We start from the raw sequence: 20664 nt of genomic DNA on the forward strand, positions 1-20664 counted from the left end.
AATTTTTACATCTTTATAGTTTCACAGATGTACTACTTAAATAGATTTCATTTTAACATGTTTAAAATATGTAGATACTTATTTGCCAACTTTTTTAAAAGTATGGCTTTTTATGTTGGACTGTTAAACACTTGGTGATTGGGGAAGAACAATTCCAATTTATTTTTCTGTTGTCTTACATTTACTTATTTGATCTTAAACAATTTTGTAATGTTTACTGTTTAGGGAAGTTTAACATTGATTCTTGATTTGGGGTGGTGAACACACAGTATGATGCACAGATTATGTATAATAGAATTGTACACCTGAAGCCTATATAATTTTATTATCATCACCCAACAAATTGAATTGGGAAAAAAAGATTAATATTGAAAGTTAAACTAGCAATCACCTTTAGTATGAAGATATTTTATTTTTCCAGATATTATTTCATCTCTTTATTATTGACAGTACTTTCTTAAGATGTTTTGTGGAAATAGTCATAAAAAAAAAAAAAAAAAAAAAGAGCCAAGGATGGGAGAAGCAGCACTCCCAGCTTCCTCTCTTCTCTCTGCACCTCGCTCTCACAGCCTGCCCAGCCTGCCCCCCTGCCATGTGCTCGTCCCCCAGAGCAACTTTCACTATGTGCACCGCAGCAACTTCCCACTTGAACAAAGGCATCAAGCAGATGTGCAAGCCCCGGCCTCCGGGTGAAAAAGTCCAAGCTCTGTATATCTGGATTGACGGTACTGGAGAAGGACTGTGATGCAAGACCCGGATCTGGACAGTGAGCCCAAGAGTATAGAAGAGTTGCCCGAGTGGAATTTTGATGGCTCTAGTGTTATGCATTCTGAAGGCTCCAACAGTGACATGTATCTTGTTCCTGCTGCCATGTTTTAGGACCCTTTCTGCAAGGACCCCAAAAAGCTGGTGTTCTGTGAAGTCTTCAGGTACAACCACAAACCCGCAGAGACCAATTTAAGATACACCTGCAAACGGATAATGGACATGGTGAGCAGTCAGCATCCATGGTTTGCAATGGAGCAGGAATATACTCATGGGCCAGATGGGCACCTTATGGTTGGCCCTCCAGTGGCTTCCCTGGACCCCAATGTCCATACTCCTGCAGCATGCTTGTATGCTGGCATCAAGCCGAGGTCATGCCCGCCCAGTGGGAATTCCAAATAGGACCCTGGGAAGGAATTGACATGGGAGATCATCTCTGGGTGGCCTGTTTCATCTTGCACCGAGTGTGTGAAGTCTCTGAAGTGATAGCAACTTTTGATCCCACGCCATTCCTAGAAACTGGGATGATTCAGGATGCCACAGCAACTTCAGCACCAAGGCTACGTGAGAGGAGAACGGACTGAAATACACTGAGGAGTCCATCGAGACTCCAGAACCACATCCGAGCCTACGATCCCAAGAGGGGCCAGGACAATGCCTGGCGCCTCACAGAAACCTCCAACATCAATCAACCACTCTCCGCTTGAGTGACCAACCGTAGCACCAGCATCCGCATTCGCTGGGCTGTGGGCCAGGAGAAAAAGAGGTACTTTGAAGACGGGCGCTCCTCGGCCAACTGTGACCCCTTCGCAGTGACAGAAGCCCTCATCCACACGTGTCTTCTCAACGAAACTGGCGACGAGCCCTTCCAGTACAAGAACTAAGTGGACTAGACTTGCAGCCAACCAGCTCCTCCTAATTACTTCTTCATCCAGATCCCACTCTTTCCCCTCAATTGTCATAACAAATGCAACTCAAAGGGCAGAATATCAAGGTCTTTTTTTATTTCTTGTGCCCGGTTAATATCTCTTGCTCTCTTTGGCCAGGTTAGTCTCTTCACATACACACACCCTTTTCCCCCTATCACTGAAGCTTTCTACTGTGTTAGTGGAGAAGGGAGGGGCACATAACGACTGCTTCACTTAAATCAGGTGTTTGTCCAACAGGTGTAGCTATCTGGACAGGGAGCACAGTATTTGTGAAGGGTGGGGAAGGACCTTTTTCTTCTGTGAGGTAGCTGAAGCGGGTAGGAGTGCTGGGCTTGCTCTTCGATTAGGTTAGATACTCCCTTTGGTTGGGAAGTTCTGTAAAAGGTTTTAAGAAGCTTTCTAAAGAAAGTGAGAACCAGGATAGGTGGGAGGCAGCAGGCAGGAAGCCCTTTTACCTGCCAACTGTGGCCTCTTTGCAGTGACCTGCTTTCCTGGTCTGGGGCTGAGTGCCCCCGCTGGAAGGCAAGCTCAGCATAAAGGGACGGGATGGGTAGGCCTACCTCTGAAGAAAAAGTTCTCATTGCTTGGTCCTCGGTTTATAACACAAATCAGAGTAGTATTTTTATATTTAAGTGCAAAAACAAAATTATATATATTGGTGTGCAGATACGTGTGCTTTTTTTTAAAATATATTTTATTGATTTTTTTACAGAGGGGAAGGGAGAGAGATAGTTAGAAATGTCAATGAGAGAGAAACATCGACCAGCTGCCTCTTGCACACCCCCTACTGGGGATGTGCCCGCAACCAACATACATGCCCTTGACCGGAATCGAACCCGGGACCTTTCAGTCCGCAGGCCGACGCTCTACCGCTGAGCCAAACTGGTTTTGGCTGTGTGTGCTTTTTTTAAAGGGGAAAAATCATCTGGTCACTGGGAGCCAAATTTGAGGCGAGAATTCTGGTTAGAAATAAGGCTCTCATTTTGAGGGCTGGGGGAGATTGAGGGTGACGGTGCTTGAAAAGTTGGCTGTTGGGACTGTTAAACCCTCACTACCATTTAAGGGTTTCTCTGTGCCCTGCCTGCCCTTCTGGACACGTGTTGGCTAACAGGAACAAACAGCAGCAGACACCTGAGCTGCGTGGCTTTGGTTTGTAAAGACACATGCATGCACATGAGTTGGCTGGTCAACTTGTGCATATATGTTATTGACAAGAGGGCATTGGGTTATTTTCTGGGGGACTAGCATGTCACTAAAGCAGGCCTTTTGATATATTTAACCCTTTGCACTCCGAACCATTCTGGACATTGGCTACCAGCTACTCGACGCTACTTTGCGGCGGAAACGTGCGTTGAAATAACTCAATTCCCCGTAATCACTAATAAACTGCAATGTCCCCTGAGAGGGGACATCCGAGTGATATGCTAGAATTCCAATGTCCCCTGAGAGGGGACAGCGGAGTGCAAAGGGTTAAAAGTTTTTTAAAAAAAGAAAAAAATCGCATTGTAATACTTAAAATTAATACTCATTTTTTACTTTTCAGGTCTCAGAAAGATTCCAGCAACTACTGAAGCTCTTTGAAAAGTCAAAAAGCAGGTAGTTAATGGTTGTACTATAGAAGATTAGTAAAATAAATGTTTGATACTGGAACTCTGCAATTAATGGCCCATAGTCATCAAAGGTGTGAGTAGTGGTGAGAGACATCCAGTTGGGGTCCTGCTTCAGGCACAGGTTGGAGGAGGATTGCTTGTCAGGCTTCTGAGGTCACCAAACCCACAGGATGTGCTCAGAGTTGCAATTCAGATCAGCCCGGCATTCCTCCCTAACCTTCCAACTGCTGATGGGTCTAAGGAGGGAATCCATTTGATGATTAATAAATTTTTTAAAATATTTTAAAATAGAAAACATATGCTTGGAATCCGTTATCATCTGAATAGATGACATGATTTACCAAGTAAAATTATTAATAATGTTCACAGGCATGTTTCCTCAGTTTGTTTTTTTTACCCTCCTCAGTTACCTGCCCCCCTCGGTTTTTTTAAAAGCCATTTTTATAGAGGTTTATTAAGGCAACAGTGTTTTTCAGCAGGATTTTCCTGTAAGACCTGCACCGGTTGCTTAAATATTTGGACTTTACATAAGAAAAGTTGTAAAGATATTTAAGGTATTATTTTTCGGTTGATTTGTAGTCATGATTATTTAAATGCAAAACATCCAATTTTAGGTTAAATTAAGTTCAGATTAAATTAAATCAGAATAGCCAAAACCGGTTTAGCTCAGTGAATAGAGCATCAGCCTGCGGACTGAAAGGTCCCGGGTTCGATTCCGGTCAAGGACATGTACCTTGGTTGCGGGCACATCCCCAGTAGGGGGTGTGCAGGAGGCAGCTCATCGATGTTTCTAGCTCTCTATCTCTCTCCCTTCCTCTCTGTAAAAAAATCAATAAAATATATATTTTTAAAAATTAAATCAGAATAGAAACCATATTTGGCCATAGACCTCAATGTGAAGGGTTCTCAATATATTTGAATTATAAATCTTTTTCTAGACTGTTGTAAATTACTGCTTTAGAAACTGATAATTTCAGTATCCTCTCAAAGCAACTAGTTTGCTATTAAGATCTTCAGAAGATGTTTAGTAGTTTATTGTGAAGTTAAAATTCTATTTATATAATTCAGAATGTGAGATTTAATAATGGGGAATTTGAAGAAAGAGCTTGTTCTAAAGACCTTTAAAATAGTTTAAGGCAACAATGACCTGGTTATTTTCAAATTTACTATACTTCTTCACCGCCATTAAGAAATTAAATTGAGTTTTTTGTTTCACTTGAATATTTTCTTAAAATATGACTTCTGTTCTCGAGAAAATAATGTACATACATGGAAGAATTAACTTGTATCTGGAAATCATGCTTATTATTTAAATTTTTCAAATTCCATTATAAATCTTTTATTGGATTTGATACTTGAGATTTTATTTGCTTGCATGATAGCATAATAATGTGTTGCTCCATTGCTAGCTTGTCTCTTAACTGATTTTTTTCCTCCAAGTAGTATAATCTTATTAAATTATTTTCAAAATCAGAGTATAATGATAAGGTTTCCAAACTGATTCTGTAAAAAGCTAGTTTTAAACATCAGTATTATCTAAGTAGAACTCAGTTAAAAGAACAACACTAATGAAATGGTCATATCATAAAAATAGAATAATAACTTTAGCTTTTTCTTACAGATAAGTTGCTGAATTCCTTGGAGTCGCAGTTGATGCTGCATACTACATAGAAGCTTGGAATTCCTCATGTTTTAAATGGGGATGTAGAAGGCAGTTTAAGACATGGGTTACTAAATTATCTACATTTGTTATTAATTGCTGACTCTTTACTCTCAAGTCAGCTTGTTCCAGTCATCAGTCTGATTTGCTTATCTCTTACTAGTCAAGAAACTTATTTTCAAACAGGTTAGAATTTGTTAAAATAAAAGCAACAACAATATAATATTGAAACCTTAGTTTTGATATTTCAAAGAAATGAGTTTCTTTTCTAGATTTTTAAAAATAGTTTTGTAGCATTTTTAAATTAACCATTAATTAGTTTGTTTTCATATATTTTTATTTGCTTTTCTAATGGCCTCATTTTGGTAAATTGTAAAGTAATTTAAATAGTGTATCTGTAAATATGTATACTTAAAATTATGTAAAATACTTTGTGTGCGTGTATCTGTGTTTGTGTGTATATACACATAAATGGCTTTGCCTAGCCAAGGAATTTTTTATATGTATAATTTTTTGTATAAAGTTTGCTTTCAATACCAGTAATGTATAAATAAAACTGTGTAAAGTTCTGTTATATTTTGATTAGATGTTGTTTTTTTAAATGTGTTTAGATAATTAAAAGGTAAAACTCACAGTGGACATGGGAGGCTATTGTGAAGTTGTTCTTGGTGATGGTACAGATGGCTGAGTGTCTGTGCATAAATTCGTTGGAGAAAAACAGTTGCCTTTGCCTGCTTTCTCACAGCAGGTATAGCAGAGAGAAGCAGACCTCTGGGCAGGTATCCTCAGCTAACATCAGGGCAGTACAGAATTGGCCTAGAGGGCTGGCCCTCAGTTCTTCCCCAGTGCCTACTAGTCACTCAGAAGAGCCCATACCACCAGGTTAAATGAATTCACAAGCCAAAGTAAAGTGATAATTAAGAGATGCTACTGTTTCAAAGAAAACATTCGAATAAGACCCCAGAAATTAAAAATAAACCCAATAAACAAAGAAAAGAAGATTTTGGTAATGTAATACAAAAATAAGAAATAATCAGGTATGGCCGAAACCGGTTTGGCTCAATGGATAGAGCATCGGCTTTGGGACTGAAGGGTCCCGGGTTCAATTCCGGTCAAGGTCATGTACCTTGATTGCGGGCATATCCCCAGTAGGGGGTATGCAAGAGGCAACTGATCGATTACTCTCTCATCGATGTTTCTAGCTCTCTATCTCTCTTCCTTCCTCTCTGTACAAAATCAATAAAATAAAAAAGAAATAATCAAGTATGCATATATGAAAACATAATTAAATAAAGAACATAACAAAATGGAGTAGAAATAGAATGGATACAGCTGAAGAATGAATTAGTTTGAAAATCAGATTGAGAAACTTTTAGAAGTTAAAAAAAAAAGGTACACAAAACCAAATAAGGTAGTAAATACAAATGCAGATTTCAGTGAGGTGAAAGATAGATGTGCCAGTATTAGAGTAACAAAAGAAGACTAGAAGAGGAAAAAAGATTGAAGGACCAGAGAGCCAAATAAGATAGAGAAGGAAGTATCTGCATCTAAACACATACTGAAATGAAGAGTTTCACCCTGGCTGGTGTGGCTCAGTGAACGGAGCAACATTCCATACACCAAAAGGTGGCAGGTTTGATTTCTTGGCCAGGGCACATAACCAGGTTGTAGGGTTTAATCCCTGGTTGGGGTGTATGTGGGCTGCAACTGATTGATGTTTCTCACATTTGTGTTTCCTGCTTTCTCGAATCAAAAAATACTATTACGTTTTTTCAGTTTTTAAAAAACATCCAATTTGAACAAGTCTCATTTGTTGTAAACACTATTCCTACCCCACTGCTCTTTAATGCCACCTTGCCAACAAATTGGGTGACCATAAATGTGTAGGTTCCTTTCTGGAATCTGTATTGTTTAATCCCGTTTGTGTAATCATGCACCCATGTTATCACTCTTAATTCCTGTAGCTTTCTATGTCTTGCTGTGCAGGAGACAAGTCTCTGGCAGTAGGTCTCACCCTTCAGTGTGCTAATTTGGAGACTGGGGTGAGATAGTCAGCAGCCCCTTCTCTTTCCCAGCAGCAGTGCAGTACCAGGATTACTTACCTCATCAGGACATTTCAGATTATTACTGAGAGGTTAAGGGAGAGTCTCCTACTCTGTGCTCCTGTCACTTTCACTAGATTCTCTACTGAAAAAGAAAGAAATTTTCCTGAGCTGTCTGTTGCATCCTAGTAGAAAATTACTAGAACACACAGCCTACATACAGATGCAGCCCACATCTCAGTGGTCTAAAATTGCTTCATTTCTTTTTGAGATATTTCTTCTTTCAGCACAGCATGATTTGCAAGAACACTTTGGGTTTGACTGTCATTCCATTATTACGTGTTCACATTTGACAATGCTAGTAGTCTCACCCTGAGCAGTTATTGATGAAATCAGGTGTCACCCATCGATTTGTGACATCAATTCCCAGAGCAATTAATCGTCTGAAAGAAATGCACTCAAATCACTGTAATTATTTACAAATGAAAAAGGAAAGTTCTCGTTTGTTTTTTAATTTCCAAATATGTTACACCAGGAATGGCTCTGACATAATACCAATTAGAAAAAAATATTACAAGAGAATTGCAAAGCATGAAACATTTTGACTTTGGGAGAGGACTAGGTTAGACTCCATTGATCACAATTACTGTGCTCTTTCTGGATTGGGCCCCACAGCCAGCTAATCAGAGCCTTTATATTGGCAACCAGCCACAGTTCCCTAATTAGCCAGACATGGTTCAACTTGAAGGCTCCTTGATCACAGTAGTTATTATTTTGTCCACCTTATAAAGTAAGTGGTCTATATGTAGATGTTCTTGTTTATGAGAAATATAGAAAATTCCTGTGGGGATAGAAAGATGGCATCTGAAATACAATTTAGGAAAGAAACACCAGCTTTTTACAAAGGAGAGCTAACAACATTTGTTAGTGAAAGAAAAGCCAACAAGATTTTGGTAAATGCTGAAGGAATGAATTGTGGAAAGAAAATTTGTTTCATTATTTGTTTTAACCCAATAACACTTTCCTGCTTTTTCTCCATATATTTCACATTTGGAAGTCTTCCACATCTTAGAGGATTTTAACCTACCAAGTATTTTAGCCTTATTGAAACTTGAAAAACCTTAAATTTTTTTGGTGTGAACCAAGTAACCTACTCATGTCAGCTTTGTCTCCATTTTTTTCCAGATCTCAAGCTTGCTAGAGAAGCAATTTATATTCATTTTTCCTCTAAGTTAGCAAAGCTTCCATGAAAACATGTAATCATATGTCATTGCTTATTATTTCTGCATCTTCTTAATCTTTACTGCTATTCTGTGCCAGTTTCTGAGGGTTTATTTGGCTAATTTCTGTTTTCCTTACTTGTACTTTTAGTCTTGAATGGTTGCCATGGATAATACATAATGAGGACCTTTGTTTTTCTGCTGATGATTATTTCTGTGAGAGGAACTGAGTTTTAAAGTGAAAAGACAATTCAGCCCACTGCTATTATTGATACCTTCTATGTGCAAAGACCAAAATGCTACAACCATCACACAACTCATGTTAGGTACAGTGCCACAGTAAGAGTTATTTAATATTGTATAGGATGTATGGTAAATGGAGCATCTTAGACTGTAGAAAAATAAATAAAATGGTAGAATAGATGGCATTGTACAAACATGAGGGCCAATGCATATGTCAGAATGACAGTCAACTTTGGGAGAGAACAGAATAGGAAGGATATTGGATCAGATTGTGGAGAGTTTTTAGTGTTTTTTCAAAATTGAATATTCCCTGGAACCATCCTATTTCCTCAAGCATGGTCCATAAATATTAGGGCTGGGAAACCATTCAGAATTTTACTGGCATGCAAAAACAACCTGTTTTAATGAGCCTGAGTCTTTATATATTACATTCAGGGGTGCTATTAACCTCCATGTCTCTATATTTCAGGCATTAGTCTCTTTTTTTAAAAATATATTTTATTGATTTTGTACAGAGAGGAAGGGAGAGAGATAGAGAGTTAGAAACATCGATGAGAGAGAGTCATTAATCAGCTGCCTCCTGCACACCCCCCACTGGGGATATGCCCGCAACCAAGGTACATGCCCTTGACCAGAATCGAACCTGGGTCCCTTCAGTTCCCAAGCCGACAGTCTATCCATTGAGCCAAACCGGTTTCGGCAGGCATTAGTCTCTTACCATGGGGGACTGGAACTTATTGGGTGACATTCTAGAGCAGTGGTCGGCAAACTCATTAGTCAACAGAGCCAAATATCAACAGTACAACAATTGAAATTTCTTTTGAGAGCCAAATTTTTTTAACTTAAACTTCTAACGCCACTTCGTCAAAATAGACTCGCCCAGGCCTTGGTATTTTGTGGAAGAGCCACACTCAAGGGGCCAAAGAGCCACATGTGGCTCACAAGCCTCAGTTTGACAACCATGGTTCTAAAGGAAGTTCACTCCCACTCAACTGTCTTGGGGGAAATCTGGCTGACTATCCTCTTCATTTTCCGAATGCTGCTACTTGGTGAGGCTGCTGAAGATGTCTGGAATGATGAACAGTGAGCCTTTGCTTGCAACACCCAGCAGCCAGGTTACAACAATATCTGTTATGATGATGTGTTCCCTATCTCTTTGACCAGATTTTGGGTTTTACAGATCATCTTCGTGTTTTCTCCCTCTCTGGTGTATATGGGCCATGTCCTTTATAGACTCAGAGCCTTTGAAAAGGAGAGGCAGAGGAAAAAGTCACACCTTAGAACCGACATGCAGAATCCAGGGCTGGAATTGGAGGAGCAACAGAGGATAGATAGGAAACTGAGGAGGTTACACAGCAGAAGAGGATCCATAAAGTCCTTCTGAAAGGATGTCTACTGCATACTTGTCTTACACATCTTGATCAGACCTGTACTGGAATAGGGTTTATGGTAGGCCAGTATATTCTCTATGGGTTTCAAATACGCTCCCTCTACAAATGCACTCACCCTCCATACCCCAGTGCAGTGGATTGCTTTGTATCCAGGCCCACAGAGAAGACCATTTTCATGCTCTTTATGCTCAGCATTGCAGCCATCTTTTTGCTCCTTAATGTACTAGAAATATTCCATCTGGGAATCAGGAAAATCAGGAGGGCATTTTATGAGAAGTCAGGCAATGTGGGCATTGACAATGAAAGGTCCCCTCCTTTACATTTGAGAAAATACTCAGTGCCCCAGCAGTACATGATTTGCTCCCCCTTGTCTGAAAGAATCTCTCTACTTCAAGCCAATAACCAGCAACAAGTCATCCAAATCAGTGTGCCGAAGTCTAAAACCTGTGACAAATCCCACAACCCAAGCAGTGGTAAAAAGGACTGGACAGAGAAGGGTCAGCACAGCGGACAGCTCCATGTCCACAGCTCATGTCCCTGGGATGACTGTGCTGGAATTCAGCACCCGGGACAGCAACCAGACCATTCTTTGGCACAGAGACTACCATGTTCCCAGTAGTACTGGGTAGGCACAATGATGCCTCCTAGACATTGTCCAGCCTATGCAATAGGAACCTGGGAGCAGTCCCAGGACTGGCAACGCTCAGGGGAGCCTCTCAGATTTGCACAGTCACTGCAGAGACAGCGATGGCAGTGTGAGACAGAGTGGAGTCTGGACAGGCAGATCTCAGTCAGGCAGTCGCAAGGGCAGCGTTCTGTCCAGGCTGCTATCTGAAAATGGACAGCTGCACAGTGACTCAGGTAGCTTCAGTTCTCGGACTAGCTCGTGCTTTCTGCATCAGTAAAACAGCCCATTGCTCTGCCTTCAGCCACTGGGCACAGAACATCAATGGTAAGAAAAGACAGACTGACTGATCAAGGAACTACTTTGGCCCCTTCATAGCCTTCCATTTCTTTCTTCATGGTGTGCATATATCTGTGTTGAGAGCGAGGGAGAGGAGGAAGGGGAGGTTCATTTATAGAAAGTTAAATTCATTCCTTCAAGAAATTCAACTCACGAAATAACCTTAATTGAAAACTTTATATCCATGTGACTTTTAGGTGCCGGGTGTGCAAATTGATAAAATACTATCTCTGCCATAAAAGGGAAAGTTAAGTAAACATGTAAATGTGATCATGTGTAAGGTGCATCTTACGGGGAGTGGTCACTTCTTTATGGATGGGTCAGAAGAGGCTTCATTATTTTTACTTTTCAATTGCAGTTGACATTGAAGATTGTATTAGTTCCAGGTGTACAGTGAAGTCGTTAGATAGGCATTTGTGTAACTTACCAAGTGGTTATCCCCAATAAGGCTAGTGCCTACCTGGCATCGTGCAAAGTTATTACAATATTATTGCTTATATTCCTCAGGTTGTACTTCACATTCACGACTATTTTTTAACTGCTATTTGTACTTCTCAATCTCTTCACCTTTTCACCCAGCCTCCATCCTCCTTCCACTTGGCTACCCTGTCTGTTTTCTGGATCTATACATTTGTTTCTGTTTTGTTTGTACACTTATTTTGTTTTTTAGATTCCACGTATAAGTGAAATACGTTATTTGTTGTCCTCTGACTTATTTCTCTTATAATTCCTCTAGGTTCATCCATGCTTGTCACAAATGGTAAGAGTTCACTCTGTATTGTGACAGAGTAATATTCTACTGTACATAGGTACCGCATCTTATAACGCTTCATAGTTGAAGTGACTTTTGAACTGCATTGTCAAAGATGTGGGTTTTCCAGGCCCAAGAGAACTAGGGTCCATGAATGAGGCCAGCCCAGCACAGACAAAAGGAGAGGTGTGACCCCAGGGCTCTCTGGGGAGTCACGTTTGGTGGTGCACAGGGTGGAAGGAGGGCCGTGGGAGAGGGAAGGCTGGAGAAGGGAGCATGGAGGCCTGGATGGGGGCAATGGAGAACTCAAAAGGGAGGTGCAGCAGAGTCACATTAGAAAGCTCTTCCTGCCGCAGTGTGGAAAATGGATCAGAGGAGGGGTTGTTGTAACCTTGAGTTGCCCTTGTCCCACTCCATTGTTTTCACAGCTCTGGCATTTAAAAGTCATATACAAATATTTGGGGATATATCTCACAAAGACCAAAATCAATATCATATCGATTTTAATTCTGTTCTCTGAAAAGCCACTGTGGAATAAACATTCCTGACCATTGTAAGACATAATAGATGTTTATTGTAGATTCTTTTCAATTCTGGAAATAAAAAGAATGACATTTGCTTTACCCACTGCTCCAAACTGCTTTTGTTCATTAAACAACTCTTCCAAGTTTAGAGGTGGAACTTCCCTGTTAAGCTCAATTGGTTAAGCTCACACACTTGGTTTTTTCTTCCTTCCTTCCTTCCTTCCTTCCTTCCTTCCTTCCTTCCTTCCTTCCTTCCTTCCTTCCTTCCTCTCTCTCTCTCTCTCTCTCTCTCTCTCTCTCTCTCTCACTCTCTCTCTCTCTCTCTCTCTCTCCTTCCTTCCTTTCTTCCTTCCTTCCTCCCTCCCTCCCTCTTTTCTTTCTTTCTTTCTCTTTCTTTCTTTCTTTCTTTCTTTCTTTCTTTCTTTCTTTCTTTTCTTTCTTTCTTTCATTCTTTCTTTCATTCTTTCTTTCTTTCTCTTTCTTTCTTTCTTTCTTTCTTTCTTTCTTTCTTTCTTTCTTTCTTTCTTTCTTTCTTTCTTTCTTTCTTTCTTTCTTTCTTTCTTTCTTTCTTTCTTTCTTTCTTTCTTTTCTTTGTGTTAATAGTGATTGAATCCCTCTAACCCAGTTTCATATCTCCTATGAATTTAGAGTTGTGTTTTTTTTTTTACTGCACCAAAGCCATACCTCAACTATGAATCATCCTACCTAGATTTTTCCTAAAATGCTTTTCTCAAACTGAGACTCATTTCTCGCCAGTGACCAGTCATCTACCTAGGAGACTGTATTCAGTATCAATGCATGGGTGCTCAGGACCCTATGCCAAACCACAGTAGGGTTCTCAACTCTGGCTACAAGTTACTAGTACAATCATCTGAGAGCTTTACTTATTTTAATGCCCAGGACTCACCTGATTCTAATTAAACCAGAATCTCGGGGATTAAACCAGAAACTCTAATTAAACCAGAAACTCCTTGCCCTGCCCCTCCCTCTCTCTCTCTCTCTCTCTCTCTCTCTCTCTCTCTCTCTCTCTCTTTATATATATATATATATATATATATATATATATATATATAATTGATTTTTTAAATTTTTTATTATTTTTATTTTATTATTATTATTATTTTTTTTACAGAGAGGAAGGGAGATAGAGAGTTAGAAACATCCATCAGTTGCCTCCTGCACACTCCCTACTGGGGATGTGCTCGCAATCAAGGTACATGCCCTTGACCAGAATCGAACCTGGGACCGTTGAGTCTGCAGGCTGACGCTCTATTCACTAAGCTAAACAAATTAGGGCCCTCCTTGTATCTTGTTGTTGATTTCTTTTCTCTGTTTACTTTCATTTAGCTTTTGGTTTGAGATAATTGCAGGTTCAAGTCATAGTAAGAAAAAAACACCTCCCACAGCTCCCCCCAGTGGTGACATAGGCAATAGCACCAAACCAAAACCAGGAGATTGAGTTTAATGTCTTTCATCTGCTCTCATAGGCACTAGGGGTTTTGAAAATTCAGAGTCAAGGAATCACTTTGGCATAATCACATGATCACAGACTTCTAATCAGATCAACCAGGTAAGGGTGTGAACTAGAGGGAGAGACCACTTCTCTGGGAGCAGAGATTTCCTCAGGCCACCAGCTCTGTCGCTATAACAGGGATCCGAGGCAGAGAAAGCCAGTTTACAATGCATAATGATATGTCTTTATTTCATAAACAGAAATGGTGTCTAGACAAAATTTAGTTAACACTAGCAATTCAACTGAGTGAAAATTTTTTTTTGCACAATAGTGTATTTACAACGAGTAAATGAAGTTTCAATTCATTAGTTCATAGCAATGCTTCCCCCCCCCAAAAAAAGGTAAAAATTCTTAGTTACAGAGAATAAGCATCAACAGCCATTTTCATCTTTACAAGAAAAACCACAAGAAAAACCACAATCACTTAGAAAATAAAAGACAAGCCTAAGAACTAGTACAATAAACCGATGCACTGAATTAAGTTATATTAATCGCATAGAATCTGTGTAAAAAGTATGTAGAAAAACACCTGATGTAACCTGTTACAGTCGTTGACCAGTTATGAGAGGTACAGAGGGTTATACAGGTAGATATGTGTGAAAACTGTCCGTATTGTTCGACCTGGGGAGGAGGAGAGGCGGGGCTGCGGCCCCTTGCATACACTGAGAAGACCCTGTTTTGAATATGGCCTCTGGAGTTTGTAAGGCATATATGAGAGGTGCACTTGCATCCGACTGGTTCTGGAACAAACTCTCACAGGCCCTCGTGGCCTCCCAAGCAAAGGCGGGCGCTTGCCCGGAATGGCTCAGGGGGCCTAACCAGCACCCAGAGCTCCCAAGTGCATCTGGAACCTTCCTGGTTCCTCGCTAGACGTTGCAGGTCTTCTACATCCCAGCGTGCACGGGCACCCGGCATTCACACATGCAAAGTGCACTGTGAGGACTCGGGCAGAGGTCACCCCCTCCAGACATGTTTCGGTAGAAGTCTTAGCATCAGTCTGTAGGGAAACCCCTCTTTGTCCAAGTCCCTTTCCCCTTTCCTGATACACATACAGTCGGACCACCCCACGGGAGCATTTGGCACTGAATGCCAGTCTACCTGAAATGAGTGAATGGTCTGAGTGCACTTCCGCTTCTAAGGAGGGCCGCGGCTTCCTCTGAGGTCAATAACCTGGAATGAACGTGCGAGTCGGAGCTGTCCGTCCGTTGCTTGGTACTGAAATGCGCACACCACGCCACGCTGTGAAATCATCTCCATATCACAATGAAAACACACCGATAGTCATCTGATATAAATATTACCTCCCAGGGTGGAGTGTAGGAAAAATACTATACATTTAACTTTTCTTTGCAAGAAATGTGTTGCACCGTCAGTTGAATAATTTATCCTTGATCTGCCACAATAGTCATTTTCTATGTACAAATACTATTTGCACACGTGTGTGTGCAAATATCTCCTATTCTGCAGCATCCGTCTTCGATGCTTGGGTCATGAGATGGCTTGGGCAGTGTTAGAAACACACAGCTCGAACACAGAATGCCTCCCCACGGCCACCCAGGGCACTGCGCTGTGGACTGGCCTGCCAGAAACTGAACCGACAACAAAAATCCTCAACTTGGGGAAGAAACACTAACTCACGATCCAGTGAACAGCTTTAGTCTTTAAACACACACACACACACACACACACACACACACACCATGTTCTCCAGTCTATTTACAGTGATGAGGAAAAAACTTGATTCTTGCTTCCTTCTAGAGCTGACTCCTCCAAACTAAGTGACAGTGGAGCGGTTTGAGTCCTTGACTAAGCAGCCCCCAGTGTGAATGGGGTGTGACGTACAGAACTAGGCAGCCAAGAAGGGCTCTGAGAGAGCCTGGCAGGCTTCTGCTCCTGTTCAGAGGATTATGCCGCCCCACAGTGAGTCCGCTCACAGGGCAGGATTTGGTAGCTTATCCCATTTACACTTTTGTTTCTTCTTCTCGAATGGCCATCACAAAGCATTGAAGGAGAAAGTGTAGGTGTGGACCGCTTGGCAAGAGCACAGACCGCCCACATTGTGCCCACCTGACCTTGAGCAGTCTTCCTGTGCGAGCCTTCTCTCGGCTCCTGCACTCCTTTTCAAGAAGGGGCAGTTGGCTGACTAATCAACAACCTTTTTTTTTTTTTTTTTAGTTCCTTGGGAAAGCAAGACAAGGATTAAATCCAAAATCATAGTGCATCTTATGAGCAGCATACCTTCAGAAAGACAGTGAATAAGTTACTTGTACACTATACAAAACCACACCTCTCTGCAGCTCACCTCTGACGCCGCAGCCATGGCCAGGGAACCCAGAGGGAAGGAGCAGGAGGGCCTAGGAGCTGCCAGCTTTTCTTTTCTTTTCTTTTTTCTTTCTTTTCTTTTTTCTCTTTTCTTTTCTTTTCTTTTCTTTCTTTCTTTCTTTCTTTTTTTGCAACTGCTTTGTTCCAGAATCAGTATGTAATGAAGTTCATTTATTCAAGGCACCCCCAGATAACGCAGAGAAACAGACACATACAGCAAAGCACTCGCCTGCCCAAAGCCTGCATGAAGTGAGGCCATCGGGAGACACACACACTGAACGAAGGTAGGTCCAAGGGGAGGACTAGATTCAGGCAGCTCTTAGCCCGTCACCTGCACTGCCTCTGCCCCGGCAACCCAGACACTCAGAGCCCCGACTTGGCTGGCATAGGGATACCCCTAACCAGCCCATGGGGGGAGGGTCCTTCGTTTTGGTGAGAAAGACCTTAAAGAACGCTGTTCCTTTCAGTTCACTTGCTTTTCCTTTTCCTACGAGACACAGGCTTCACTAAAGGGCCTTGGGGAAGGAACAGGCTGGTGTTAAAAATGCCACTTGAGGCTGTTTGGATTCTGGTCCCCAGCTAGTCCTCCCTTTGAATGGACCAGGGAATCATCTTGACAAACACATGCTTCAGAGCAGTACCAGACAGGGACATGTCGCATTGCACAGCGTTATTCGCTGTTCATGGCGGATGGTGAGCAAAATCGGAACAACTTGTGAAAAAGAAATCGAAAGACAGTTTTTTCAAGCAGTGTTTTTAACCAGTTCCTACAGCAAGGGTTTGGTTGGGGGAGAGGAATAAAAGCGAGGCAGGGGCTGGCAGGAAGAGGGGGTGGACAGAGTTGGGGTGGAGAGAAAGAGAGAGAGTCCCTCCCCCCGGGAGTGGCCGTGGCACAGGTGTGTGCAGACGGACCCACAGGGAGGGATGGACAGAATGTGGTCACCCTGCCAGTTGCACGTGAGTTGTTTCCGATGGATAACTGATGCCAACAAGTTGGTTGTTTGGACCTGGTTATGATCTGAGCAGAAAACATTCCTTTTTTTTTTTTTTTTTTTTTTTTTTTAAAGAGGTCACATAAAAAAGGAAACAAGAGTGTTCAAAAACAAAATACTGTTGGCTGACTCCACCACAGCACAGACTTGGGATGGATCACGCAATTAGCATTGAGTGTAAATTCCAGCCGTCACCAGCCTTCCACCGAGGCGGGCGGACCCCTTGGTGACGCACAAGGCCTGTCTACGAGGCGGAGAAATGCCAACAGCCGCGATGCAGGGGCAGCGCTGGTACGGAGCTCAGTGACACACACACACACACACACACACACACCGCACACGCACACGCACACGCACGCGCGACACGAAAACCCAGAGGCAGGTTTTAAAAGTGGAGCTAGTTTAAAAGAAAAGCCTTTTGTGTGTGTGTTTAATCCTACGGCATGAACCAACGTATTTCCGGCATTCATACATATTCCAACGTTTAAGCGCTAATATTTGTACAGAAGTTAATAATACTAAAACATGTTACTATGGTTTCACTTTTGCCTACATCATATACTAATTCCCCCTTTTACATGCAGCTTTAATATTATTGTCCAAACAATGGCACAAATAAAGAAACAAAGTCAACCATCTAGTCCCCAGTGCCCACCACCCCATCCCCCACATCAAACCCTCAGGGACTCTTCCCCGGCCCGGCTGCTGGAGCGAGGGAGCTGACTCCTCCTCCTCTGCGGCTGGTGCGGGGTCTCAGCACACTCTCCTGTAAACGTGGCCAAGGGCCCGCACCCGCCGCCCCTCCCCTCCCCCCAAACCTCCAGCCTAGGGAAGCTGCTCTCTGGGGTTGCAAGCCAACCAACCAGCTTTGCAGCAAGAGAAGAAAATGATCACCAGGTGAGGGGCAGGTGTGTGTGTGGTGGGGGGCAGGGTCAGGGCAGGCTCCTGGCCACACCACATCCAAAGACTCAGAATGAAATCTGCCTGGGGGCAAGAGACTGGCGGGGAAAACCTCAGAGTTCAGCTCGGAGCATTTGGAGAAGAAAGGGAGGGAGAAATGCTCTCCCTGGTGTCCTGGACAGACCTCAGGCTCACTCCGACCGACCTGCTCCCTCCTACGCTGGGTGGGCTGGGCTGACCCAGGGCAGCCGGGCAGAGGCGGGGCCTTGGGGCTGCGGGGCACCCCGCAGGTGAGCTCTCCCGGGAGGCCAGTCCTGCTCAGCCGCGTCCTTCCAGGGAGAAGGTGCTGCCGCACTGCACCCCCAGGGCGGGCGAGGCCGGGTGAAGTGTTGAAATGAACGGGACTTCCTCCCTGGGTGAGAAAGCAGTTCTGACTTATTTCCAGGAGCCAGCACCTACTGTTTCGATGCACTTCCGAGTGAGAAGCCCAAACTCTCTCCCCACGTGGGAATCTGAGCATCCAGCATCAGCTCCGAACTCTCCACCTGCATTTCCACTCTGCTTAGGAAAGGTGGGGAGGAAGTGAGATAGAAAAATATTCAAGCAGATTATTGTCGACACATCCTAGGATGAATTCATTATTTGGCAAGATTGTTGTTGTTTTTTTTTTTTCCTATATAATTATCACCTGAGTGGTTGTTGTTTTTTTTTTGTTTTTTTAATGAGCTAAAATGTTTTACTTTTAAACTAAAAGCAAAGGATATACAGTATTCTCGAGTTATACGGAAGTTGCAACTTCATTTAAGAAAATAGGTTTGACCCAAAACCCAGTGCAAGTGGCAAAGTTGACCATGACTGTACAGTGTCTGCAGAAACAAACCCACAAACTCAGATGGCACCACCTGACGGTGCCAAACCCAAACAGAAAAGGCTGTCTGAAACAAAAACCTTAAAATGAAAACTCCCGACATCGAATTCTGTCCATAAATAAGTACAAATTGAAGTTGAACTGTGAAGCAAGAAAAAAAAAAAAAAAATTGACCATGTTAACAGTTACCAAACTAGTTCTAGCATCAGAGACAAAAGAAGAGGAATGTTGGAACCTGTCTGTCAGTGAGAAATGAAGTTTCCAGTTTTAGGATGAGAAAACTGAGGCATGCAGGACTTTTGCATATGGAGATATATATATATATACTTTATATATATTATATATATATAATATGTACAGTCTAGCTATAAAACTTTGATGTGTATAGAAGCTGTCTTCAATGAAAAAAATTGAACATTCAGAAGAAATTCCTGAGATAGGGCTTGTGACGTGGGCCACTGAGAAAAAAATCCGTGGTTGGGTCCTAGAGGTGTTATCGTCCATCCCTGTTAAGATTGACAATTAACCCACAGACAGACAGTGTCGTCACTGCTGTCTTTCCTTGCCGGGGCAAGGGGTAGCACCATTGTGAAGGTAACGATCGCTCCTGCGTGGAGAGAGGAGGGAATCCTTGGAAACAGTATTGCTGCTGAGGCCGCTGCTGTAGTGTGCACCCAACTCCTTCTTGGTTCTTCCAGACGACAGCCGGACAGCGCCACCTGGTGGGGAGGTGTGAGAACGCGGAGGCGGGCCGCCTCCCTAGGTGTAATCTTTCCTGGGCTGTTCGTCAGTTGTACACTTGTCAGTCATCTCCTGGCAGAAGTCCACGGTCACCGTCTGGCTCCTGGGTTCCAGAGGAGGGCCTCTCTCTGAGAAGGCTCCCGGGTCAGTGCCTTCCAGCCTCCGCGCAGAGGTGCAGTTCTCTGAGGCGTTGCTGGGGGCCCAGGGGGGCCCGGGCGGAGCTGCGCCCTGCTCCAAACAGCAGGGCACCGTGTCCCCAGCCGCACACGGAGGGGCGGCCAGGCTCTGCTCCACGCCCAGGGGCGCGGGGCTAACACTGGAGGCTGTGGGGAGACCCGTGGGTCTGAGGACGGGGCAGTACCGATGCAGGGCCTGGACCTGCTCGGGGCTCTGGATGTCTCGGCACACTTCCTGGGAAAGGCAGGAGAAGTTGTCCAGCAGTTCCCCCATGCACGCTTTCAGCTGGTTCCTCTCGGACAGCAGCTTCTCTTTCTCGCACACCTGGACACCGGGGAAACAAGAGACGCCGGTCAAGCCTGCGCCGGACCCGAGACCTCGTTGCTGGGCTTCCCAGGATCCAGAAACTCAAAAACTTATACACCCAGGGAGCCTGGACATGTACTCCTGCCAGGTCGCCTCTCTGTGCTGCCCATCCGGACGGGCACCCATCCTGACCCCCACCCCCACCTCCCCATGGCAGCTCTTTGTCCCTCTCGGTGGCCTGGCCAAGTGACCAGTAAAATCACCACCAACCAGAACACTTCTTTTTCCAAAATTATTATATTTTCACCCTTACCTGAGGATATTTTTTTCCTTTGATTTTTTTTTTTAGAGAGAGTGGAAGGGAGAGGGAGAGACAGAGAGGAGCACAGATGTGAGACAGACACATCTATTGGTCGCCCCACACATGCTGTGGACCAGGGCTGGGAGTCTTCAACCAAGGAACATGCCCTTGACAGGAATCGAACCTGGGACCCTTTGGTCCACAGGCCGACGCTCTGTCCGCTGAGAAAACTGGCTAGGGCTCAGACCACTTCTGGGAGTCAAGGTTCCTGTTTCTTGGAATTTGGGGTTTGCAGGGAATCAACTGGAAAACTCTTGGTCTCAAACTAAGATCTGAAAATCTCCCCCAGATGTATTAGATTGCTATTTTGGAAGCAAGGCAAAACTATGGTGACCAGTGATTGCCAGGGGGTTGGGGTGGGGTGGGAGGGATGAACAGGCACAGC

At 43.3% G+C, this 20664-nt stretch overlaps 3 protein-coding genes and 1 pseudogene across 10 annotated transcripts in view; 3 read left to right on the forward strand and 1 right to left on the reverse strand.

Moving 5' to 3' along the window:
• CASP8AP2 (caspase 8 associated protein 2) overlaps positions 1-5538 on the forward strand; it is a gene marked incomplete at its 3' end in the record, with an annotated part of 32867 nt that extends 27329 nt beyond the window's left edge. For 3 of the 4 annotated variants that reach the window (XM_084890426.1, XM_084890425.1, XM_084890423.1), the window contains exons 10-11: positions 3238-3290; positions 4926-5538. In XM_084890426.1, coding sequence (XP_084746552.1) covers positions 3238-3290; positions 4926-4929 — 57 coding nt within the window. Of the gene's footprint in view, positions 1-3237; positions 3295-4925 lie in introns of those variants that run through there. The other variant, XM_084890424.1, reaches the window with a different exon arrangement.
• LOC311625814 (glutamine synthetase-like) lies at positions 10-3176 on the forward strand (annotated as a pseudogene). The gene has a single exon. The product of its transcript is annotated as a glutamine synthetase-like (transcript).
• A 3731-nt stretch (positions 5539-9269) lies between the features above and the next one.
• Positions 9270-10765, forward strand: GJA10 (gap junction protein alpha 10; the record flags this gene model as incomplete). Its single annotated transcript, XM_084890506.1, is given in 5 exon segments — positions 9270-9553; positions 9557-9818; positions 9821-10476; positions 10480-10568; positions 10570-10765. Coding segments are annotated over 5 exon segments (1356 nt in total). The 5' UTR covers positions 9270-9400.
• Positions 10766-13782: 3017 nt separating this feature from the next.
• BACH2 (BTB domain and CNC homolog 2) overlaps positions 13783-20664 on the reverse strand; it is a 335108-nt gene continuing 328226 nt past the window's right edge. For all 4 annotated transcript variants that reach the window (XM_084890430.1, XM_084890427.1, XM_084890428.1 and 1 more), the window contains one exon: positions 13783-19936. In XM_084890430.1, the coding sequence (XP_084746556.1) occupies positions 19454-19936 (483 nt within the window). In that variant the 3' untranslated portion in view covers positions 13783-19453. The remainder of the gene's footprint in view (positions 19937-20664) is intronic.

The sequence above is a fragment of the Pipistrellus hanaki genome (genome assembly GCF_964339955.1).
Source record: "Pipistrellus hanaki genome assembly, chromosome: 7".
In the NCBI taxonomy this organism is placed as follows: Eukaryota; Metazoa; Chordata; class Mammalia; order Chiroptera; family Vespertilionidae; genus Pipistrellus; species Pipistrellus hanaki.